A 26,716-nucleotide genomic window follows, 5' to 3' on the forward strand; every position below is an offset into this window, starting at 1 on the left:
AGAGAGAGAGCATGAGTGGGGGAGGGACAGAAAAAGAGAGAGAGAGAGAATCCCAAGTAGGCTCCATGCTTTCAGTGCAGAGCCTGATGTGGGGCTCAATCCCACAAATCATGAGATCATGACCTGAGCTGAAATTAAGTCAGTTGCTTAACTGATCGAGCCACCCAGGTGCCCCAACACATAACCTAACCTAATGGTAATAGAATTAGTCTATGGTGATCGAAATCAGAATATTAATTAACCTTGGTGAGGGATTTATGGATAGGGAGAATGAGGAAACAGTTGGGAGTGTTGAAAGTATTCTATAGTTGATTTGAGTATTGTTCACATGAGTGCATTTTATGTAAACTCTATTGAGTTGTACACACAATGTTTGTCCATTATACTAGATATAAGTTATGTCTTAAAAAAATCTGTGTCTATGAAATACAGGCTATTAAAAAATAGAGCAGGCCAAATTGAAATAAAAACAGATTAGGGTGAGAAGAAAACAAACTAGAAAAGGCTTCAAGGAACCCAAAATTTAGAAATGCAGTAACTCAAATAGAATCCATTCTGGAATCAGTATATAGCCGACTTCTTGGTGCAGAAAATCAAATCAGTGTTTCAGAATAAAAACTTGAGAAGCTTTCCCAGAATGCAGAAGACCAAAGAAATAGAGGTGAGGACAAAGATGAGATCCTAATTACCAAGAGTTGTTCCAAAAGAAGAAAATAAGATAAACGGAGCATGTGCAGTAAACTTAGACAAAAATTTTACTTTACTTGGGTAAAGAAAGACCTGAGTCTTTTAAGGTGTTCTCTTTTTCGGGAAAAATAAAATTATGACAAGAGATCCACCTCTAGAATTATCCCAGTGAAGGTTTTGAATTTCAGGAATCCTACAAGAGCTAAGTAAGAAAATGCTGCCAGTAGAGCAGCAAGACACAGGTTGGTCTTCTAATTTCCTCAGTAGCACTAAGTCTAAAAAAGTCTAAAAGAGTAAATCTAATTATTTTTAAGGCAAAAATTTGTGGACCCAAAAAACTGCCTATGTTTTCACTGATGTGTGAGGAACAACAGACATTGTTAGAGATATGCTAGATCTCACCTAAGTATTCTTCATTTTAAAATTATTTAAGGTTTTACTTTAGACCACTCAAAAATTAGTAAAAATTAAAATGCAAGAAAACAGATTCTCTACAAGGACTGGAAACAAATATAGAAGTCAAACATACAGAAATAAATCAAATTGTTATAATGTAGTTACAAACCTGAAGATAATATTGTCAAACTTGAAAAAAAGGATTGTAGTATTTTCAGAAGAGAAGGCGGAAAGAGAAAGTTGGGCAGAAAATGTGCCAAGTTTCCTGTGCAAATAGGAAGTTCTCAAAAGTTAGTTTTATTCTTAAAATTTGTAATCATAAAAATGCATACTCAGCATTATGTTTAAAGACAACTATTAGTAGACTAAAAATAAGAAATCTTTATTCCAAAATCCAAATCACTGCAGAAGCAAAAGGAAAAATAAGTTCAAGATTATATAGAAAAATATAGGAAGCAAAGACCTTGACTAAGTAGGAAATTTAAAAAAGAAAAAATGAATGAAAGCCATGGTACCTATGAGACTTTCTTTTAAAAAAATATTGTAGAGACCATATAACTGAAAGAAGAATCAAAATAAATAGGAGGGACTTGTGTATGAAAGTATTAATTGCAGCATTGTTTGTAATAGCAAAAGATTGGTACCAACTTAAATGTCTATTAGTAAGGTACTAGTTAAATAAATTGTTGTGCATGTAACAAGTGAACTACTCTACAGTAGTTAAAAAGAATGAGTTTTATATTTACTGATACAGAACAAAATCTAAGGCACATTGTCAAGATGGGGCAGTGGGGGGGGGGCGGGTGGGAAGCAAGGCAGAGAAAAGTCTATATAACAAATATGATTGTGTACCTATGGAAAGAATACAAGAAACTGAACAGCTGTTCCCTTTTGTGTTAAGGAACTAGTGGCTTCTGGACAGAGGTGGGAGGAAGAATTACTTTTCATTATGTACCATGTTGTATCTTTTGGATTTATATGTCATATGCAAGTATTAACTATCCAAAAAATAATTATGTAAAATTTATAGAATATGGATTGGAATAAGAACTCCTTCTTGACCCCTGTAAGTACTTAAATTCACTGTATGTGTATGATGCTGAAGTTGCTATATTTGGCTTAGGTACCAGGAGAAGTAGAAAAAATCAGTTCATGGACAGAGGAAAAAGAATAAAATAGACCGACAAGAAGCAGAGATGAGAACCATTTTGGCTTGGAAAGACTAGAGAGTATCATTGGTTCCTCAGAGTTTCTCAATTCTTTTGTTCTATTTTATTTTTTCATATTTTCCAAAATTTTAAAAATAAGTATGTACTATTTTTATAATGAAAAGTATGATTGTTGCTTTTAAAGTCCTAGCCTATGCCCTAGGGAATGAATAAAGCAGCAATGACAAGAGCACATAAACCAAAACAAATGTATAAATTCAACTAGCAGAATATTTATACTGTCTGCAAAAGAAGGGGTGGGGGGTAAAGGGCATATATAGAGTATATATGGGTAATATTTATATGTTGATGGGTGGATATGAGGAATCAGTGCCTCTATTCCAGTTACAGAGATTTTAGGGAAAATGTTATATTTCAGGAGGGCTTGAAATGATGGAAGAGAGATAAAAATAGTGAAATGTCAGAAAGACATTTTTCTCTTTCTAGGTGTTTGGTATGGAAGTCAAAGTTGAGACTGAAGAGGAGTGATAAAAATTGTGACAAATAAAAAAGGGAAGTAAATATGGGATGATGAGCCTATTGATGCCAAAAAAGGCAATTCTCCAATTTAAGGGCACCAAACAGGAAGATATAAGAACCTAAAAGGCAGTGGGTCAGAAAGCACACTTAAGTCTACGGACTCAGTGGAGTGGTGCTGGGTAGGAGGGTGAAATTTGGATGGGAGGCTGTTGCAAAAAATGAGAAAGAGTATGTGACCATCTGTATGTATCTGTTATTATCTCCTTGATCTAAGCTTCCCTCTCTTACTGTGGTCATGCACCCACATCTCAGGGGTTCCACAAATGTAACAGTCCCCGTCCTTGGAAAAAATTGTACTATCAGTTATTTGCATGCTTGAGCTCGTGAGTGTGGTATCAGTAGGGTCCCCAAGATGGCAATGACGCAGAGCAGGAAAGTAATTGTTTTACAGAAATCTGTTTCTTTCTATTTCTGCATTCTGTTTCTAGGGTCAATGCAAGTATATTTGCAGTTGAATGGAACAGAGCTTCTAGGAAATAAAAAACAGATGTTGGAGGAAGGCATTCAGGGTGAGTCAGGAGAAGCCCTTAAAGCACTCTGTGCTCACGGCTGGCCCTACACTTTTCCTTGCTTTTATCTCAATAGATGCTGGAATTCCCAACTCTGCCTAGGCTGCACCAAGGCTGTAGTGGATTTAAAAATGTCAAACTACACTGACTCCCAAGCCTGAATGTCCTGTGGAAAGAAAAGAATAGTTTGGCTGATCTCATAAAGAGTACCCTTAGGTTGGGGCGCCTGGGTGGCGCAGTCGGTTAAGCGTCCGACTTCAGCCAGGTCACGATCTCGCAGTCCGGGAGTTCGAGCCCCGCGTCAGGCTCTGGGCTGATGGCTCGGAGCCTGGAGCCTGTTTCCGATTCTGTGTCTCCCTCTCTCTCTGACCCTCCCCCGTTCATGCTCTGTCTCTCTCTGTCCCAAAAATAAAAATAAAAACGTTGGAAAAAAAAAATTAAAAAAAAAAAGAGTACCCTTAGGCAAAGGAACATATTCTTCCTGATTCACTTCTCAGATGTAGAGAAATATGGACATATAAACTACTTTGGGGTAAATATTAAGCATATAAAACCAAGTTCTTAAAACTGAACCTAAATTTTTACAACTTTCTGTTTATTAAAGTAGTTCAGAATCAAGTGAAATCATTTTACATTAAAGAAAATTTTAATGCTATTTTGGAAAGTTGTATTAAATATAGTTAAGTATCAAACTTGTTTGGAAATTTTAGCTAAAGTTTCTATAGGAACTTAGCCACATCACATTCTTAACACATTTGTGGTATGCATTTTTGAAATTACTTGCAATTTACGGTACTGAATTATAATTGATATGCAATTTACACTATGTACCTGATTATTAGTACATTTTTTAGACAGCATAAGACATGATTACGCACTAAATTGAGAAAATATAAAAATACATGTAAAAATGTATTTATATGGGAATATAACTTCATAATACTTTTTAAAATCCAGAAGCATTCATTAATTTGTTTAAAAAACCTTTACATTTCTTTTTTTTTTTTTTTTAATGTTTAGTTATTTTTGAGAGGCGGGGGAGAGGCAGAGAGAGAGGGAGAGAGTGGATCCAAATGGGCTCTGCGCTGACAGCAGACAGCTTGATGTGGGGCTTGGACTCACGAACTGCAAGATCATGACCTGAGCCAAAGTTGGACATAACCAACTGAGCCACCCAGGTGCCCCTACATTTCTTTTGAATAAAGGTTTTGTTGAAAACAGTAAACATGCGTTAATTGTCATTCTTTTACAATACTTCATTGTGGACAGCTTCCTTGTATCGTAGGAAATACAAAAAGTATGAAAGGTACTCCAAATACATATCTATATACATATTTATGAATGATTCTTTGCCTGAAACCCAACTGTTTGGTTATTTATTGCTGACAAACAGCCCCAAAACTTAACGGCTGAAATTAGCAATCATTTTATTATTTCTTCATGATTCTACTGTGTGGGCAGTGGTTGGAGGGATTAGCTTGTTTCTGTTACATGTGGTGTCATCTGGGCCTTTCAGATGGCTAGGGGCTGATGGAATGGCTTGACTTGGGTCATAAGTCTGGAGTCTGTTTTCAGGGTCTGCTGGATTCCTGTTGCCCTCCATGTGATTTCTTCATGTGGTTAGTTAGCATGGGTTTCCTCACACCAAGATGAGCTCAGTTTAGTTGGATATCCCAGAGCACTAAACTGTTGGTTGCCAGGCAGACTCTCAAAGTTGGGCCTGATACTGGCACAATGCCATTTTTGCTGCATTCTGTTGGTTAGAACAGCTCACAAGGCCCCAGCCCAGATTCAGTGTAGGAGGTAACTCCAGGAGGCCATGCATCCTGGGAGACATGGTTCACTGAGGACCATCTTTGGAAGCTAGCTACCACATCAATGCTTATGAAAGAAATTCCATAAACATAAAACTGAGTCTCTTTCCTACAAAATAACCAAAAGCAAAAGAATGCTGAACTTAACTGCCTTTCACTATTCACAAGTCTACACTCAAACCTTTCTGATTTTTCCATGATTTCTCCCAAACATGCCACAAATTGTTTCAGCACTACAGTCTCTTCATTGGGTCCTAGCATGAGTCTCGTCTAAATTAAATGTTTCCAGATGTTTGAATTCCCAAAACAGAAAAATTAAGATATAACTAGCTTTATGTGTTTCCATAGAGATGCTAACTCTGTAAGTTTAAATTTCCAAGTAAGAATACTAAAAACTGTGCCATTTACTATTACTCTTGCTTCTTAAAGGAAAGGACATTTAATTAAAAAAAAATAGTAAAGAATTTCAGACTGAATGACAGTCTTAAATTAGAAGTGCTTACTTTGTAAAACATATTATAATAATATGTCTTTATTCTCATTTTGTTGCATGCAGGTCAGGAAAACTCCACCAAGAAGTACCACTGGTTCTTGGACCCAGTGTTTAGAAACCTATAGTTAAGCCACTGTTATTGAACATTGTCAGGGTCCTTTTTATTCTGAACCTTGCTGAAATCATTTCACATTTTTGCCTAGGAACTATGATCATACTGCAAATTTTATTTACATAGAATCATTTAAATCTGTGCTAATGTAAATAATACAGTTGTGAAATACTTATTATTGTACTAGGATTGGATAGTGTTAGCATACTCAGCTGTTAAGAATGGGGACTCTGGAATTTGACTGCCTCTGTTCCAATCTGGATCTGTCATGATCTTGAGCAAGTAACAGATCTTTCTACACCTCAGTTTCCCCATCTATGATGTAGGTATAATCATAGCAAAATTCTTTTGAAGTTTTAATTAGATTCTATGTAAAAATGCATAGAGTAACTCCTAGCACATGGAAATGCTCAGTATGTATAATATTATATTCTTATATATACAAATCAGTATTTTGCATTTGCACTTAGGATCTTAATATATACCTTTTAAAAAAAAATTTTTTTTTTAATGTTTATTTATTTTTGAGACAGAGAGAGACAGAGCATGAACGGGGGAGGGTCAGAGAGAGAGGGAGACACAGAATCTGAAGCAGGCTCCAGGCTCTGAGCTATCAGCACAGAGCCCGATGCGGGGCTAGAACTCACGGACTGTGAGATCATGACCTGAGCCGAAGTCGGACGCTCAACTGACTGAGCCACCCAGGCGCCCCTCTTAATATATACTTTAAGGATCACCTCAAATATCCACAACGCAGGGTACTTGGGTGGCACAGTCAGCTAAGTGTCCAACTTTGGCTCAGGTCATGATCTGACAGCTTGTGGGTTTGAGCCCTGCTTCGGGCTCTGCACTGACAGCTCAGAGCCTGGAGCTGCTTCAGATTCTGTGTCTCCCTCTCTCTCTGCCCCTCCCCTGCTCATGCTCAGTCTCTCTCTCTTTCTCTCTCTCTCAAAAATAAACGTTAAAAAAATAAAAAAAATATATCCACAACGCTGTTGAAGATATTAGCCACAATTACACAATAGAATTTTGTTTTATTTCATTTAAATATTTATTTATTTATTCTGAGGTTGGGGAGGGGCAGAGAGAGAGAGAGAGAGAGAGAGAGAGAGAAAATCCCAAGCAGCCTCCACACTCAGCACAGAGTCTGACTCAAGGCTCGATCTCATGACCTGAGCTGAGATCAAGAGTCAGAGGCTTAACTGACTGAGCCACCCAGGCACTCCTACACAATAGAATTTTAAAGTTGGAAAGGAACTTTAATGTCATATGATTTCACCCTGTTATAGGTGAGGACTTCTATATTTTAAAAAAACATATAGAATCCACCTATCTTCTGGTAAAAGACAACTAGTCAGGGGTTACAATCAGATTAACCTTATAGGGAAGTAAAATATATAGGCCCCACATATATTTCTAGTAGCTTTGCCAGATTGGTTTTCAATTCCACTTATATTTATCAGTGCCACTTATGTATTGTCTTAGCTACTCGTACTTTTTCATGTGTCCAATGGAAAGCAATATAATACTCACAGTTCTCCGAGAAACAACAAAATTCCAAAGAATACCTAAAAATGGTAATAAAAAAGGACAAGCAGAGTTTAGAAAATTTATTTTAGGGCAACTGCCAGATTTATTTTAAGCCCTCTGCTTAAAAATAAATTTAATTCACATGACCAGCTTAAAATACTGGATGAAGCCAAGAAGTCACTGCAAAAGCATTTAATAAAATACCTGAATTTTGTTTAGTTGTCCTTTGTTATGATTTTTGTGAAGCCTTACTTCCTATCTTGATTTGTACAATGGCTTTTATATCTAAATATTTCTTGTATGTAATAAAGTGAAAATAGACATTTTTCAAACAATGTAACATTTTCCTAACCTCTGACTCACTGCAGAAAGTTGGTGGGCCGATCTGACGCTGTACAATGTTTTTTTTATATAGAAAGACAATAGGTTCATCTGTAGTATTTACCAGCGTGTGGTAAAATACCCACATTTTCTATTTCTAGCAATCTTTAGTTTGACCTATGGGCAAAACTAAAGATTAGAAATAAATTAAAGTACATTTCCCACTGATAGCAGTGCAGAACTTTACTTTGCAGATTGAGTAACAAGTACCCTCTCACACCACAGTCAATGAAGCAATTGATTTAAGAGGAAATGCCCATAATTTTCATATTCTACAGGGGTTCTGGTAAAATCACAATTTTAAATTTCACTGAACGCTTTGAAATTGAAAGGCAGGATCACACATCAAGAGAAATACAATGGGAATGATAATGGTGTGGGAGAACTAGTATGAATAACTTAAAAACATTGATTTTTTTCTATGAGATTTTTTAAAAAATAAAGTGAACTTGGCTTCTCTGAACTATATCATCCAGTTAATATTTTGGTGCTCCCCTGACGCACACAGTCGGCTTATGGGACTGCTTCGTAATTTTCCCATGGAATCGCACACGGTTTAAACCTTGTGGTGTTCACGAAGGGCGGGGACGATACGGGCAACACTACTCCGCTGATGCCAAAATGCTGCTGCCTGGTGGCGAAAAGGCATCTTGCCTTAAAAAAGAACCTATTTGCAAAATGACAATAACAAGCACACTTTCTTTCTTGTCAGAAAGCTCCGGACCGCTGTTGCAGCCCACAGGAAGCAGAAGTGAGGCAGCTCCCAGGACCCGACCAAAGGCAGCAAGAGCTCCGCTGCAACCCCGCCGGCTCACCCTCCTCCGGCCCCGACCTCCTCTACCGGTCCAAAGCTTTGCTGGTCTCCTCAGAGCCTGCCGGGGCGAAGGCGGGGCCGGCCGCCGCACCCAGTCCGCTCCTCCCAGCCCGCCTGAGAGGCCTCGGGCGCGCCCCTCCTTCCGCCCCGCCCGGCCCTGCCCGGCCCGGCGGAGACGCCGGCGTGCGCGCGCGCGCGGCGCCGAGCCGATTCTCCTTCCGAGCGTCCGCGCCCCGCATGCGCACTCCGCGCCGGCGGTCTCCGTTTGTTTGAACAGGAAGGCGGACATATTAGTCCCTCACGGCCCCCCTCGCCCCACCCCCCCCCAGGCATTCGCCACCGCGACTCGCCCTCTCCGGAGCAGGGGACGCAGCCCCTCCCAGAAGCTCCCCCATCAAGCAGCGCCGGGACCCGACTCTCGTCTTCCTCACCGCGAGCTCTCTAGCCTTCCTCTCCTAAGTCTCCATCGGGCACCGACCTCGCCCTGCCCCGCCGGACACCGCGGTAGCAGCCCCAGCAGCGACGGACAAAATGGGAGAGTGAGGCTATCCCGTGGGGACCACCTCTTGGCTGAGTCGGATCGGTGCGTCGGGGCCGCGCCAAGTAAAGCCGGGGATGCGGGGCTAGACCGCCTACAGCACTTCAGAGTGGAGCGGGCCGGGCCCGTGGCCCAAGCGGCGGCGGCAGCTGGCACAGCTCCGCACCCGCCCTTCGTTTTCGCCTTTCCTCTTCTCCCTCCCCTGCTGCCCAAAGGAGTTTCCACCCTGCTTCTCTTTCTCTCTCCCCTCCGACCCATCTCGGGACGGGGAACCCTCCATGGCGAAGGCGGCTGGGGCCCGCTAAGCTGAAGCACCTCGCCGGAGCGACAAGGCTGGTGGCGACGGCGCTGTCGGCTGTCGTGAGGGGCTGCCAGGTGGGATGCGACTTTGGGCGTCGGAGCGGCTGTGGGTCGCCGTTGCCCCCGGCCCGGGGTCTGGACAGCGGAGATCCCCTCAGTGAGGGGAAGGAGAGGGGACCGGGCGCACCTGGTGACCCTGAGGTTCCGGCTCCTCCGCCCCGCGGCTGCGAACCCACCGCTGGAGGAAGTTGGTTGAAATTGCTTTCCGCTGCTGGTGCTGCTGGTACGAAGGTATTGTCACAGTAGCAGCAACATGTCGACTGGGGACAGTTTTGAGACTCGGTTTGAAAAAATCGACAACCTGCTGCGGGATCCCAAATCGGAAGTGAATTCGGATTGTTTGCTGGTGAGTAGCACTGTTGTCTTTTGCTTGTCTGGGGTTCTGTATATATTTGCCTTCCTCTTGCATTCAATCTAGTTATTTGCAAAAGAAAGTTTCAGGTGTGCATAATCTTGGAAAACATCAAAATCTGCCGTTTTTCCTGAAGAGCCTTTGGAGCACTACTAAAATCTCCTCCCGTGTCCTTATTTATCATCGGACTGGCTCTGTGCTAACTACTCTCTGAACTCTTAGGTCTGACTCAGTTCATCATTATCCAAAAGATACTTATAAACCTCTATTTCAGGCATCACATAAAAAGTTACCACGTCAGTTATTGCGTATATAGTTTGTTGAATGATGATCTTAGTAGTATTAATCTTTTTGATCGGTTTGACAGTAATGCTGGAAAGACTACTTTCCACTTAGAGCGATTTAGCTCCTTAAGGGTTTAGTTTTTAGACTTGAATGGAGAATCGATATTGAGGAAGTGATTTTTGAGCCAAAATGTCATAGGTGACTTGAATCTGGAGGAACTTTTTGATGGACTATGAAGTGTAAAAACCTAAGGTAACTGATGATAGGTCATCACAATATTAACTCTTTTACAATATTGTTTATTACAAAAGTATCGCACAGATATTATAACTGCCTTTTTTGATGGTGGTGTGCTTAACCACTGTCACTTCTAAAACATTCTGAATAAGTTTTTATGCAATAAAAGGCAAAATTTTAAAGATTTCTCAGTAGTTGATAACATAGACAGTTATCTGTAGGTAGAATTTTTAAGTTTTGTCTATTTTCCCTGATACTAATAGTTGCAAACTCTGCAAATTTCTTCTTTTACTTTGCTGAACAACTAGAAGTTATTTATAATTCTGTTTTAGTCCAAACAAAAACACATAATCTCTAAAGTTTCAGGGAGTATATCTATATGGATAGTTATTTACAGCCTCCTCAGAGAATTAATGTTAGATATGTACAATATTTGGGATTAAGATTAGCTGAACAAAATAATGCCATTCAGAGAAATCATATTTAAAAATCTCATGAATCAGGAAAATTATGTGTAGATCATTTAAAATTAACATGCATTTTAGTTACTCTAAATACCTGTGCAGATTTTTAAACGTGTACTGTTTTACAAGAAAGTTTCTCCCCAAAGTTTTCAGAATTACTCTAAGCATCCTTGACTGTGAAATGAAAGTCTTGTGGTTTATGTTTTTGAAATGTCTCACCCACGTTATGGATGCTCTTCATATTGAGAAACAGGATGGTGGATACTTAATACAGTTTAAAACATTTTATTGAATGAGAGAAGTGGAAGAAATTAGAACAACACATCTTTCTACTAGGAGTTTCTGTCTCTTTTAAGAAGTCCAAATTTTCTTTTAATATTTTACCCAATTTCCACGTATCTTTGACTCTATTTTGCTTTTTGGTCTCCTTATTCCATGAAACAGTAGTATAGGGAGGGTTTAGTAGCTTTTTTTGTTGTTGTTGTCTTATAGCCTCTTGCCTCAGTTTCATTTAGGGGAACCTCACAGATTTATTGAAATGTGGGAAGATACAAAGAAGTAGAGGTCATGGATTCTTTACTTGAAAATTCAATCTATTTAGGAAAACCAAGACCTAAACTCACATACATATACAGAAACAAAACAGAACACTTTAAAAATTGAAAAAAATGTGTGATGGATTTCAAATAATTGGTACAGGTAATACAAGCTCTTGGTTATTGAAAGGAAGAAATCACTGTGTGTTGAGAGGGCCAGAGTATGCTTTATGATGAGTGGATAGGATTTAGGTGGAGGGCATTCAGAGAGGGAGTAGAGGATAACATGAATAGAGGGTGGGGATGAATTGGCTATGAGATGTTTAGGGGAACCGAAGATAAAGTTGGAAATAACAGATTGGGGTTAGAGTGTGGAGGATTTTATTGCTAGGCTACAAGAGTTTAGATTTTCTTCAGTATGTTGTGTTTATTAAAATATTTGTAAATGAGACTGTTCCAGGATGAATGAAGATGAATCTGTTAGTTATATGCAGGATGCAGTGTGTGAAAAAAGACTGGAGATGGGTTGAGATTGGGGGGCTTCTTAACAAATTAATAGTACAGAAATTATTGAAGCCCCAAATTGAGGAATTAAAATGGGAAAGGAAGAATTAATGGAACTTGATTGATTAGCAGGGTTGGAGAGAAGGGGGAACCAGAGCTAGAGAAGGTAGAGGATTCTAAAAATTTTGAAGGTAGGTTATAGGGAGACTGGTGATAACAAAGTTGGGTTTGAATATCTCTTGGGAAGAATAGGCAGTAGATAAGTTCGATTTCAGACTTGTGTTTTAGAGTATAGTGGGCTAGCCACAAAGAAATGATCTGAAGACTATTGGAGATAGGAAACTGAGCTCATAATTAAAGATAACAATTTGGAAATCATTTGTGCAGAGATGCAAGTTGAAATTGATATAATGATTAAGGGTAAAAGATGAAAGTTGAAAAAAGAGGAAGAGTCAAGAAAGTAGGCAATCAAGGCCTTTTCAGACTTAGGACAGCCTGGTATCTTGGAGCCCAAGACTTGTAAAATAACATTTTGAAAAAGAAAATAGTCAATGGACAGATTTTTTCCCCCTCCTGTAGTCTTACAATCTTGGCCCTTTTTTCTATTTGGTTTCATAATTGTTCATCGATAGTTATTGAAATTTTATTACCGTATTAATCTGAACTCGGTAAAGATTGAATTTTTCTTTGGAGACAAATCCTTTTTCCAGTTTTGTAGTATCTAGCCTGATTTTTTTTTTTTTTTTTTTTTGGCATGGTATTTTATGTTTATCATTAAGTATTCATTCATTCATTCTACCATTCAGAATGACTTCTCAGGTAACTTCACCTTTTTTCAGTGAGTCCGTTCTTAACTCTTCTTCCCTGTGTGGACTTTGGATGTCTCTTGTATTGTAGGGAGGAAAGCCCTTTTAAACTAATTGCTTTTCTCTATTATTTTGGCCTTTGTTGATTTATTTAAGTGGCATTTATTGAGTATGTATTGTGTGCCATTTGCGGCACTCATGTTCTAGGGTTCTTTTTTTTTTTTTTTTGTAATATCAAAAAATAAAGTTACTGAATTATGTTTGTTCTGCACTTACTTGAATAGGTCCATTCTTCACAAAGTTCCCAAAACTTTTGGTTTCAAAAGAGTTTGCTGGCAGATCTCTTTTAAACCATCTTACAAAACAGCTTTTTTTGTTGAGGTCTTAATGATGAATATTAGTAGTTATAAAATAATGTAGCTGGAAAATGCCCTGTTAAGTGGCTATCCAACCTTTTCTTGAACACATAATTTAAGAACTAGATAAGTCTGTTTTTCATACTGCAAATATGAATGCTTAAATAGTCTGCAGATCCTAAGATAATATGGTAACTATTCACTTATTTTCTAGAGCATCCAAATCACTCAGCCTTGGTTTTCTGTAAGTCACATTCTTTCCAGTATCTTAACGGTTCTCTTACTGTCCATGTTAGAGTTTATAATGATTATCACGAGCTGTTTTCCTTTTTCCTGCTTTTTCTTTAAGCTTACAATTATTTTATCTAGGGCTTATTAACAATTTCTTAATGTTTTTGAGTACCTCTATTAAGTCTAAATTTCCAAAGAGGGAAAATGGATATGGTTTGTAAATTAAAAAAGAAAAACAAAGGTAGTTGGGTGGGAGCGTTAGGTTTATATTTGTCTTGAAGTGTGACATGCATTTCTTGAAAATACAGCTATCTTGCCTTTAGCATGTTTAGCTTACTGCTTCCAGATGCAATTAAGAGCATAACCATTTTTTCTAGTTTTTGTTTGCTGGTGGAGGTACAGCAGTAGTGGGTAGAATGGAGGGAAGGGAACCAATATTAGTTGAACAGTGCATACTGAGTTCTAACACTGCTGTTCCCTTCCTGCATACTTGTTACCACCATTTTTCATTAGTCAGTTTTTCAGAATGTGGGAGGCATACGTAAACAAAGTTTCAGGTGTTCGTTTTTGAGTTTTTCTTTTAATTGTCTTTTCTTTGGCTTCCTAACCTAGTACTACTTTCCTGTCTTTTCACTGCTGACTTCTTTTTCTGTCTTAATCTTTGGTCTTGTAATGCTTATCATTTTCTTCACTGTCTTGGAATTTCATCCATTCTTACAGCTTCAGCCACTGTCATCTCTATGCCCATGAGATCCAAGTCTTTATTTTTCAGTCTTTTTTTTCTGGTTTTAAATCCTCAGTGTCTGACTGTCCACTACGCACCTATACTTGGATGTCATGAAAATTCCTTATATTCTAAAATAAAATTTCTTCCATATACTTATTGGTCATTGACATCACTACTGTCTTTATCACTCACCTGGAATTTTTGTTTTGAATTTAAACAATCCTATGCCACATGTTGGATTATTTCAACAGATTTTGGCTAGCATTCCACAGTCTAGATTATTGCTCTCTAATCCCTCTGTGCATCCTACCAGTTGAATTGATCACATTTGGGGTTATATTAGTGAACTAAAAAGACCTGAGGTCATTAAATCTTTGAGCCTAAAACACTATGTCAGTGTTCATAATTTATGAGTTAATGGGTGTTATCAGTGTCAATTGCATATCTGCTTGGTTTGGACGAGACTGTTTTTAAAGTTCATTTATTTATTTCAAGAGGAGGGGCTCAGAGAGAGGGGGGGGGGAGAGAGAATCCCAAACAGGATCTGCATTCTCAGTGCAGAGCCTGACATGGGGCTCACATCACAAACTGAAATCATGACTTGAGCCAAGATCGAGTCGGGCCCTTAACCAACTGAGCCATGTAGGTGCCCCTTGACCGGACTGTTTTGATGTTAATATGTCGCAAGAATTAAAAAAAAAAGCAAAAACAAATTACACCATTCAGCGAATCTTTGGGTAGTCTCTTAAACTTGGATTAAATGTAGGCTCTGCCATGTACTTGCTAGATGATTTTAGGTGAATTATTTTTACCTCCAGAGTTTATTTTATCTTTAGGAAAGTAGGGGGATAATACTACTAGATTGTTGTAAGGGTTAAATAATACAGACCAAACAATTATCAGAGCATATGGCATTTAGTAAGCATTTGTGAATTGGTAACTACTTCATCATATTTATAGTATTCCTGTTATATGTTACGATGCTTAGGCTAGAAGTTGATATTTATTGTCTTCTGTAAGTACAGAGTAATGCTGGCACCTCAAGCCATACCCATAAATTCATAATCCAGCTGTACTTTACTGAAGTGTCTAAACCAGTTGTAACTGAAAATGGAGACATTTAAATGGGATTCTGTAGAATGGGGAGGGACTTTGGAGACTGTTTATTCATTTAGTCATGATTTATAACATACCTACTTTGTGCCAAGGGTTTATATTTATAAGAAAGGCAGTTTGGAGCTAGTTTATGGAGATTGAGTTGTTATCTTGTCCTCTTTCTGTGTCTGTTATACTTTCAGTATGCGCTCTGTAAATAGGCCCTCTTGCACTACAAGTAACCCTGTGGGTGTATAGAGAGGTGGCTCAGAGTAACAGCTGAGACATGAATTGGACCATTCATTAATCTCTTGAGTCAGAAATGTTTTTAATCCAGAAGAAGCAACCACATAAAAAATTTTTGTAATGAACAAAGAGTAAATTCTCAGTTTTAGTTTTTGCATAACTTTTCAGTTTAGTTTTATTTCATAATTGTAAGTTTTGTTACTGTGTGTATATGGTAAAAACTATAGAGATTCTATTTTCACATATGACAGAAAACCCCACGTCAGGAAATATACACATGGAGTTCTGTCGCTGAAGATAGTCAAGTTGCTCTACTTCCCCATTCCCATCCTCACTGAAAAACAGGTACATCCATTTAGTTTAACTATAGAGCATAGCTGATGGATACCACACTCGTGTATGTACAAGAAGATGAACAGATAGTGTTGCATTTCACAATGGAAAATGTTTTATATTGAAAAAAAAACCCCTCTGGACTGAAAATTCAGAGCATTGTCATAAACTTGTTTTGCTCTTAATTCTCTGTGTGACCAAGTAAATCTTTTTTCTTATCTAGGTTTCAGTTTCCCCATTTGTAGAATGAAGAGTTGGGCCATATAGTTGCTGATACCCACTGTGTCTCTAAAACTTCTATGAGTCTTTATTATACTTCTATTAAAACTTTAAAAAGTGTGTCATTGATTACTTAAGAGATAGAATTTATTTATTTATTTATTTTCAACGTTTTTATTTTATTTTTGGGACAGAGAGAGACAGAGCATGAACGGGGGAGGGGCAGAGAGAGAGGGAGACACAGAATCGGAAACAGGCTCCAGGCTCTGAGCCATCAGCCCAGAGCCTGATGCAGGGCTCGAACTCATGGACCGCGAGATCGTGACCTGGCTGAAGTCGGACGCTTAACCGACTGCGCCACCCAGGCGCCCTTAAGAGATAGAATTTAAAAGTTAAATGGTGTTAGGGTAGAAATAGAAGAATAGTAATTATCTTTGGTAAGTGCTATTTTTGCAACAAGTTTTATATAGCGATAGAAGATCATCCTAAACTAATTGTTAATTGTTATATTTGGCACTTTTTTATTTTTGCATTTGTGACTTGTGTTCATAACTTTATAGAGGTTTGTACTTTTTGAACAAAGAAGGTAGTAATTGAGTTACTTATTTGCATATCCATTAAATTGTATACATGTAGTTTATTTCTCTAATATACTTGCCCTCCCTGTTTGGGAATGTGAAATACAGAAGTACATTTTCACTGTAGTTTCTAAAGAGTTAGTGGGATGTTAGATGTTCAAATTAATGTTCAAAATTGATGTCTCAGAGAAGTGAGAAGTTGTCTTATACTTTTTTTAATTTGTGTCTTATTTTAGAAGGTTTGCTAACCTGTGTCCCTTCTTTATTACTATGTTTGTTTATTTTTAAATTTTGTTTATTTATTTATTGAGAGGACAAGTGAGGGAGAGTGGCAGGGAGGGAGGGAGAGAGAGAGAGAGAAAGAAGGGGAGAGAGAGAGAGAGAGAGAGAGAGAGAGAGGGAGAAAAAGAGAGAATCTTAAGCAGGCTCCATATAAAGTGTGGAGCCCAGTGCAGGTCTTGATCCCATGACCCTGGGATCGTGACCTGAGCCAAAATCAAGAGTCAGACAGTCCACCGACTAAGCCACCCGGGCGCCCCTATTTATGTTTATTTTATTTTTATTTTACTGTTATTCTCATACTTTATAGTCTTTACTCCATGCTCCTATATCGACTTTTGGAAAGAAATTGACATTTTATCTCAGAGGAATTCATTTTGAAATAGTGCTCCTGAGTTTTAAGTCTTCCCTTTTCTCTTTGCTGTTATTCATTCATTCAGCAAATGTTTATATGGTGTACTGTGTACTAGGCACTCAGATGGGGACACCATGGTGAGTTCAAACAGGGATCCTGCTTTCATAGAACTGGTAGTCTCAGGAAAAGGGTAAATTTTGAGCAGATAGGAGTGGGGTAAGGCTTAAAGGGGAGGTAAGAGGTATGATCACACCTTTCCTTTAAGGCTTGGGATATATTTAAAGACTTGTAAATATAGTAGTCTACATGTATAATTCTCAGATATGTGTCTGTAGATTGTCTGTATCAGATTCACTCGAGAACTTGTTAAAAATGGAATCTGGGCCGATGCCCAGACAAACAAAATCAGAATTTTTTGGGATGAGTCCTAGGATCCTGCATGGGTTGTGGATTCTTAGACATATTCAAGTTTGGAAACTATCGTTATAGTGGAAAGAACATTTATTTTTGTTTTATTTGGTAATTTTGTAAATGACAAATTTTAACATACACAGAAGTAGGGAAAATAGTATAGTGAACTCCCATTAGCCAGATTCTCAGTTTTCAAAATTTTATCACACTTGCTTCAACAATCACCCTTTTACTTGCCAAAATATTTTTTTCTTGCCAAAATATTTTAAATTCCAGATTCTAGATACTAATCATTTCATTCACCCCTACATACTTTAGTAAGTATCTCTAAAAAAACAAAGAATGTTTTCTTCATTGCCACCATGGCCATTATCATGTCTAACAAAATTAAAAGCTTCTTGGTACCATTGATTCCCAGTTTTATTCATATTTATCTGGTCATATAAAACAATGTGCTTTTTGCAGTCGCTTTATTAGAATCTGGATCCAAAGCCCACATGTTGCTTTTGTTGGTTAGGTCTTTCAAGTCTCTTTATTGTGTAGTTTAGTCTTTTCCCCCTCTGTCTTGTCTACCTCTCACCCCCACATTGTCTTGCTGAAAAAAACTGGGTCATTGGTACCGTACAGTGTTTAACATTCTGGATTTCTGTTGTTTTCTTGTAATGTGATTTAATTTGCTCCTGCATCTTCCATATTTCCTGTAAATTGGTAGTTAGATCTAAAGGCTTGATTTTAATTATTATAAATTTTTAGTCAAGAGTATTTCATAAATTATGTTTTCTTTTTTCTTTTTAAAGTTTATTTATTTTGAGAGAGAGCGAGTATGGGACAGAGGTAGAGAGAGAAGGAGAGAGAGAATCCCAAGTGGGCTCCACGCTGTCAGTGCAGAGCCTGATGTGGGGCTCGAACTCACCGTGAGATCATGACCAGAGCCAAAGTCGGACCCTTAACTGACTGAACCACCCAGGCGCCCCATAGATTGTGTTTTCTTTCGCTTCACATCAAGAGGCATATAATACCTGGTTGGCCCACCCTTAGTGATGCTAAGGTTGATTAATGTGTTCAGGTGGTAATAGCCTATAATAACTTCCTTTGTAAAATCCTTCATTATCCTTTTACCTAATGGTTCCATCCATTTGTGGTCTTCATTGAGTCAATTATTTCATTAAGGATAGCAAAATAATGACTTTCTAATTCTATCATTTCTTTTACATTTATTAGCTATAATTCTTCTGTTAAGAGAACTTATGTATTACTTTCTTTTTTTAATTTTATAATTTACATCCAAATTAGTTAGCATATAGTGCAACAATGATTTCAGGAGTAGATTCCTTAATCTCCCTTACCCATTTAGCCCATCCCCCCTCTTATAACCTCTCCAGTAACCCTCTGTTTGTTCCTGTTAAGAGAACTTATGAATTTAAGAGCTTGCACTCATCATCAATCAGGCTATTTGCATACCATGAAATATCTGACAGGGGCTGTGATTTCAAATAGAGAGAAGCATGTTGATCTGGCAGTGAGAGAACCAGGAGAATACATCTCCTGCCTTTATTGACCTCCTACCTTATAGTCTCCTACTGTGGTCTCCCATTGCCTGAAAAGCTAGTATGCAAAAGAACTCATTGAACCAGTCTCTAAGGGTCAGTAAACAAGATATTACCCAGTCAGCATCCCTCCCTCCATACATCCATCCATCCATTCCTCCCTCTGTTTTGTTTTTTATTTTTAGGATCATTATGGAAGACAGTAAAAAAATTTGGTGTGTTTCAGTCGATTTTTGTCATCCTTATTTGATGCTCAGTTTGTGCTTTGACTAATGGGAGCCTCTACATTGGCTCCCATCTGATTTGTATATGACTCTAATACTCTTTGGTAGAGCTTCCTTGTTTTTTGTATAATAAGATGCCCAGGCTCATATTGTACATTTCTTACCCCAGACTTGGAAGTCAGCCATTACTTTTCCTTTTAGTGGGGAATGATACTTTGAGACCACAATCTGGATTATAGGAGTATTCACTGCTACCGGGTTGAAATTGCTTCTTGTTCTTGTTTAATGAATAGAACTATGAAATTTTATTTTTGAAAAGAAGAAAACATTCTTTATACTGATAATTCCAATCTCAGTTTATCATCACTTTGAGTTTGTATTTCTTTTACATGAAAAATCTTTCTAACAATACTAACAGAATTACACATTTGTTTGATTTCTAAGAATGTGGGTATGATATAGTGAAAGAAAAACTGAGCTGAATGCGGTGGGGTTGGGGGAACTGATGCCTTAAATTGTATTCATCTAATTGACTCTGTACATTATAAATTGAAAAGTTGTATTGGCCTTGGACAGATAATACCCAGTCCCTGAACTTTAGTTTTCTTTAGGAGTATAATACAAAATTTACTAATTGAAACCCTGTCCAGATTAATTTGTCTTTAGATACAAGTTTATTTAAATTTCCAATGTTATTAAGAAATTCTGTTTTAGATACACATTTCTATTTCTTCTTTCATTAATTGCTTAAATTTCACTGTTCCTTTAGCAGTGGGACAAAGAAAATGTTTTTCTAATTTTTATCATCCACTCTGAAAGTGTTTACTTATCTCAACCTAATTGCATTTCCTCTGCTTATTTCTAGTAATCTGTAATCATAGAGGCAGTATAGCCTAATGGTTAAGAGCATGCTCTGGAGTCAGACTGTCTGATTTTGAATCCTGCTCAGGTCAGCCATTTATTAGCCTCGTGACTTGGGGTAAAGTTTTTTTTGTTTTTTTTTTGTTTGTTTTTTTTTGTTTTTTTTAATTTGAGCATAGTAGACACACAATTTTATATTAGTTTCAAGTGTACAACTTGGTGATTGTTGGGTAAAGTTCTTGACTTTTTTAAACCTCAAACACATCATCCTCAAATAAGATTAATCATAAACTCTTACAGGGCTGTTAAGAGTATTAAATCTGATAATGCATGTAACATGCTTTGCATAGTTCCCAGCATTTAGTAGATGTTAGCTATCATTATCATCATCATCATTGTCATCATTGTAAATCTTTATAATTTGTCCTGGGAAAGAAGACTTTTGTGCTGACCAAGTGTATTATTATCCACCTCCCTATACCACAGGCCAGCTTTTTATTTAGTTTTGTGATCTTGGACAAGTATCTAACTTTCTTATATTAAATCTGCAAAATGAAAATCATGATAATATTTACTTCATAGGTTTTACTTATGAGGATTAAATGAAATAATTTATATCCAGGTGTTAATAGTTACTTTTTTCTTTACCTTTATATTATAGATTTGATGACGTTTCCACTGTAGTTAGAAATACTGCTTATAAACTTGGGAGAACAGTAGAATGGGGTTCTTCATTTGAGATATTTTTTGAGTCTTACCTTTGCTTTCTGTTATTGCTGCCCTACCCAAGTCCAGACTTTTAACCCAACATTCTTGTATTAGTGGGACATCCTAGCAGTTTGCCTATATAGTCCATACTATATCTTTCGTTTTCTTAACTTTAGTGCTTTTTGTCATGTGGTCTTAGCTTACCTATTTAGCTTACCTTACTTCCTGTTATTCTCCAAAATAGTCTGGTCCAGGTGGATTTTTTCACTTTCTACTTTCTACTGCTTTTCCCAACGTTTGTTCTCACAGTTCCACGCCTTATCTTTCCTCTATATTCTCCTCACCAATTTCCTTTCTCATCTTTATTGCCTAACATAAGTCATAACTATGTTATAATGTAGTTTTCTTTTTTGAACTCTTACAGTATTTGTAACTGTCTCATGTAGTTTATTTATTTTTCATTTTAGAGAGAGCATGAGTGGGGCCGAGGGACTAAGGGAGAGAGAATCTTAAGCAGGTGGGGCTCAATCTCCACAACTGTGAGATCATGACCTGAGCTGTAATCAAGAGTTGGATACTTAATCAGCTGAGCCACCCAGGCACCCCTGTCTTATAGTTGATCACAGCTATCTTATATGAGTCTGCCTTGAGTGTTGTTCTTACCTCTCTAATCAGAATTTCAGGGCTAATCAGGGCTCAGTATAATTCTGGGCATTATTATTTAATTAATACTTGTTGATTTTTGTGGATGATTATCCCCTCATCCCTGTATTCCTGTTCTTTCCCTCTGAATTAGTTAGGGCTCTGACAGTTATATATGATAGAACTCAACTTGAGGGAAACCTGATCTCAAAAGATTCAGTTGAGCTTCATGAAGTAAGAACTAGAACTTGGGCCTCAAATGCAATCATGGCTGTCTCCCTTTACTCTCTTATTCTTTCTTTGTGTTGTCATTCTCTCTGATTGTGTTAGTCACTTGTGGAAAATATGGCTGCCCAGAGCACTGGAGCTTTATATCTAACAGCTTCAGCTTTAACCACTGACTTCAGATCTTTAAATCTCAAATCCAGACAGCTCTGAAGCAAGAGATTCATTAGTTTGGTTTGGGTCAGGGCCTATCCCTAGACTAACCACTTGTGATAAAGAGGGTAGGATCACTTGAGAACTATGAGAATGGGGAAGTAGTTTCCAGAAAAATGAGGGCAGTGGGACAGGGCAAACAATAAGAGATGTCCATTATACCATCCCTTCTCCCTTTCTTCTTTTCTTTGACCTTGGATCAGTCACTTAAACTCTTTACAACAGCCATTTCTTCAAACTATACAATGGAGTTAATGGAGTTAATAATAATTTACTTCAGGGGCTCCTGGGTGGCTCAGTCGGTTAAGCGTCTGACTTTGGCTCAGGTCATGATCTCACAGATCGGGGATTTGAGCCCTGCATCAGGCTCTGCGCTGACAGCTCAGACCCTGAGCCTTCTTCGGATTCTGTGTCTCCTCTCTCTGCCCCTCCCCTGCTCATTCTCTGTCTCTCAAAAATAAATGTTAAAAAATAATTTACTTCATAAGGTAGTGGTGGGTATTAAATGTGATGATCTATAGAGTTTGAAATCTCATGAAAACAATACTGTAAGCTGATGATAAATGACTGCCCCTTGGTCCCTTTTACCTTCATTCCCTGTGCTCATCTGGCCCAAAGCTTTTTTGCCTATAGGAGCTTATCTTGCCACTCCAGGTTGTTAACTGGCTTTTTGGCATTACCCTATTCAACTCTGTGCCCGTAGTTTCTACCATCTTTCTGAGTCGAAGGAAGAAGTTATTAGTGTCAGATAGGTTTTCGTGGATAGTTTTAGAGTAAGTTATTTATTATAACTAAATGAATTATAATTATAATCTAAATAAAAGCAGTGGGCTTATTTTGTAATGGTAGCTTTGAAATTCAGCCCCTGCCCCTTTCTTCCTTCTTATAATAGTTTCAGAGTACTACTGGATTTTGTGAATTGAAGGTTAAGGGCCTATAGAGATTTCTACTCCTTTTTTTCTGTATTAACCAGGAATCTTTTGATTCAAGTCAAATTAGGTTAAGCAATGAAGGACATTTATTGCCTCTGAATACTTCACAGGTAGATTCTAGCTTGAGGAATGTCTCTTTTTCAGGACTCAAATGATGTGATTGGGTGCTGGTTTTTCAGATCTGCTTCTTTAGTATGGTTTTTCTCCTGAGGTAGATAATTTATTTTGATTGTAGGATGATTGCCAGTAGCTTCCATCTCTATTTGTTCAGATGCAGTGGGAAGCAAAAATCTTTTCTTCTACCCTTCAAATAGAGTTTCTAACTGATTTAGCCAACTCAGGTTATGTGCCCGTATATGAACCAATCACAATAGTCAGAAGAATAGTATCATCATAAGCTTAGGCTTTCATCATGTACTCCAGTCTCAGTTTGGGGGGGTAAGACACCTTATATCAAGATACATTAGAGTTGCATGAGGGAGGGGTAGAAATTGGAGGTCAGTTATCATGAGAAAGGGCAATGACATGCTGGGCAGTCCCAAATAGTCTCTACTACATTAGGTAGAGATTCCTCATCAGAAGAATCCCAAGTAATGGTAGTTTATTCTTTAGATTTTTTGGAAATGAATTTTTTACTGAATTGTTAAGTTATCTGACACTAGACTTAAAATAAGTATTGCCAACTAATTGCCAAAGACTGACAGCCTAAGACTACAACTGGGATAACATCTGATCCTTTGATGGAAGGATGCCTGTAAGGTGCTTTGCCTTTAATGTTAAATCTTTTTTTAATGTTTATTTATTTTTGAAGGAGAAAGAGATAGAGCATGAGCGTGGCAGGGGCAGAGAGAGAGGGAGGTACAGAATCCAAAACACAGAGCCTGATGCGGGACTCGGACCCACGAGTTGTGAGATCATGACCTGAGCCAAAGTCAGAAGCTTAACCGACTGAGCCACCCAGGCACCCCTAATGTTAAATCTTTGGGTGACATACTGAAAATTTTCCAAATTCCTGTTCATGGATCAGCCACAACAAAACCAAATACAGATTCTTGCAGGCTTCACCACAGCCCTGCCATATGAGAATTAGAGTTGGGAGATATAAGTATGCTGAAATTTGTGTTCTTTTTTTTTTTTTTTTTTTTTTAATTTTTTTTTTTTCAACGTTTTTTATTTATTTTTGGGACAGAGAGAGACAGAGCATGAACGGGGGAGGGGCAGAGAGAGAGGGAGACACAGAGTCGGAAACAGGCTCCAGGCTCCGAGCCATCAGCCCAGAGCCTGACGCGGGGCTCGAACTCACGGACCGCGAGATCGTGACCTGGCTGAAGTCCGACGCTTAACCGACTGCGCCACCCAGGCGCCCCTGAAATTTGTGTTCTTGACAGGGCCTAGGTGATTGCATAGCCAGATTTGGGAAGAACTGAATAGTTGCCAAGTAGCCAGACATTATGCCTCCTGCATATATCTCATTTGGGTATCTACTGTGAGGAAAACAAAAATAAACCAAAGTAGGATTAGATAGAAACAGTTGCCTCCCATTTAAGAAATTATTTTCTCTTTTTTTAAAATAAGGTTTAAGAAAAAACAGGTTATATGAAGGAGAGAGCATTTTCTGAAAAAGTTGGTTTTGTTTGATCTGTTTTGGGGGGGGGAAGAGAATCAAATTCGATAACGAGTCCAAATGAAGTGTTACCCTCAATCATCATGGTAACTCCCTAGTACCTTGTCCCTTTGCCAGAAGGAAAGGACCTGCATTTTCTTAGGAACTTACGAAGAAATTGTTAGTTGTGAATAGGCTGTAAAAGAATAGTTTACTATATACTTAAAAAACAGATTTTGTAGGGGGTGCCTCAGTGGCTCAGTCAGTTAAGTGACCGACTCTTGATTTTGACTCAGGCCATCATCTCACCGTTTTTGATTTCAGGCCCCTTTGTTGGGTTCTGTGCTGTGTTTTTAAGCTGTATCTATTCTGGGGGGATAACATAGTGGCTTGGATAAAGATATAGGTGGGTTCTTTTCCCCCCGACACATGAATTTTGGATGAGGGACCAAAAGCCAGTAATAATCATTTTTATAAGACTTTGCACATTCAGAGGCACCTGGATGGCTCAGTCGGTTGGGTGTCCGACTCTTGATTTTGACTCAGGTCATGACCTCGTGGTTTGTGGGTTTGAGCCCCGCATTGGGCTCTGCACTCACAGCACAGAGCCTGCTTAGGATTCTCTCTCCCTCTCTCTGTGCCTCTCTCTCTGTCTCTGTCTCTCAAATAAACATTAAAAACAAAAATTATTCCCACTTTGTAAATGAAATTAAACCTTAGAAGAGGTAAATGCATTTGCTTAACAGCACATAGCCAGTAAATGGCAAACTCCCTGTAGTATAGTGGAAACACCAGCGTTGTAGACACCAATGCCACAAAGAGAAGTGTTTCCATAGCACTTAGGAGGATATTGATATATATATATAGGTAGAATACACTAAATGAAAAATATTTAAATTGAAATGTATGGGAATTGGTAAATAATGAAGTGGGAAAGATGAGATATGAAATAGTAGGGAAAAGATCTTAATAAGTATTTACTGACTGGTTTGGAGGGGAAAATAAGTCCTGTAAATTTTATCTTAGAAGCAGTGATCTGTAACTTGACTGGATGAGGGATGGGAGCCAGTTCTTTGACTAAACCTGCACTGTATTACAAGATTCAAATAGCTACCTGCTAAAATATATCTTTGTTGGATTTGACATGTCTGAAAAATGAGGGTTGGTAGGCAGTCTAAGCTGTGAAACATGTTGATCTGAAGTAGAATAAAGTGCATACTTACAGTGGTGTTGATTGATAACACTATTGTGTACATGATTTAACAGTAGACAGTAATGTTTTCCTTAATTGATGTGAAATAATATATAGGATGACTTTGAGAAAATGTTAAAAAAATTGATATCCCTGTGTTTGGATTACCGTCTTATAATGGAACTGAACATTTTTCAGGGGCTGAGGATGGGATAAGGGAGGTGCAAGAGAACATTTAGGGTGATGGAAGTGATCTATATCTTGATTGTGATGACAGTGGTGGTGTTTACACACTGTGTTTGCCAAGATTCATAGAACTATAAACCTGAAAAGGATGAATTTTACTTTACATGAATTATACGTCAATAAAACTGACTTTTAAGAAAGGGGAAAAAAAACTTGGTGAATGTATTAACCCGTGACAGAACTGCCATTTACTTGCTATATTCGGTAATATATGGCCTTTAAAATATGAAGGATGTGTGTCTATGTTTGGCTTTACCTGTGTGTATGTGTGTGTCACTGGGGAAGGACCTGTGCTAACTGGACTTTGAAGTATAAAGGTTGGAAAACAACTGATAATATTTGTGACCAATGATAAAATTAGAGCTTTTAGGTGAAAGCTAAAAGAATTTTGGAAAGTTGTATCTGCCACCCTGACCTTGACAACTTCCCAGGGCCTAAAGACTTTTCTTGTGAGGTTGGTGATGACATTGATAAATGTGATTTTTCAATATTATATGATGAAATGTGTCAACATTTGGAAAAACTCATAATGCAGTGAGCCAGTATTTTCTAAATGACCAATGCATGATGTTATAAAATCATTTATGAGTTAAAAAGATCTACTCAAAGTTCAAGATAGACCAATACATTTTAATGTTGCAAAATAAACATAAAAGATTTCAAATTGCAACTGACCTTTAGGAAATACCACTTGTCAAATTTGGTTTTGTAGCAAAGAATTTCCACAATTATCTGAAAATGCTGTAAAAATACTCTTGGGACGCCTGGCTGGCTCAGTCAGTAGAGCATGACTTTTGTTCTCAGCGTTGTGAATCTGAGCCCCACATTTGGTGTAGAGATTACTTAAAAATAAAATCTTTTAAAAAATACTCTTTACTTCTTTAACTCATAGCTATGTGAAGTTAGATTTTCATACTTCTACCAAGA

The 26,716-nt window shown here is 38.0% G+C and overlaps 1 protein-coding gene across 3 annotated transcripts in view; it reads left to right on the forward strand.

Annotated features, from left to right (window-relative positions):
* Positions 1–9,340: 9,340 nt before the first annotated feature.
* The window catches only part of ROCK1 (Rho associated coiled-coil containing protein kinase 1), a 158,605-nt gene continuing 141,229 nt past the window's right edge, over positions 9,341–26,716 (forward strand). For 2 of the 3 annotated variants that reach the window (XM_047086920.1, XM_047086919.1), the window contains exon 1: positions 9,341–9,728. In XM_047086920.1, coding sequence (XP_046942876.1) covers positions 9,636–9,728 — 93 coding nt within the window. In that variant the 5' untranslated portion in view covers positions 9,341–9,635. The remainder of the gene's footprint in view (positions 9,729–26,716) is intronic. The other variant, XM_047086918.1, reaches the window with a different exon arrangement.

This window comes from Lynx rufus, unplaced genomic scaffold (genome assembly GCF_022079265.1).
Source record: "Lynx rufus isolate CCGP_SWC_20201006 ecotype Redwood Valley unplaced genomic scaffold, mLynRuf1.p SCAF_22, whole genome shotgun sequence".
Taxonomy (NCBI): Eukaryota; Metazoa; Chordata; class Mammalia; order Carnivora; family Felidae; genus Lynx; species Lynx rufus.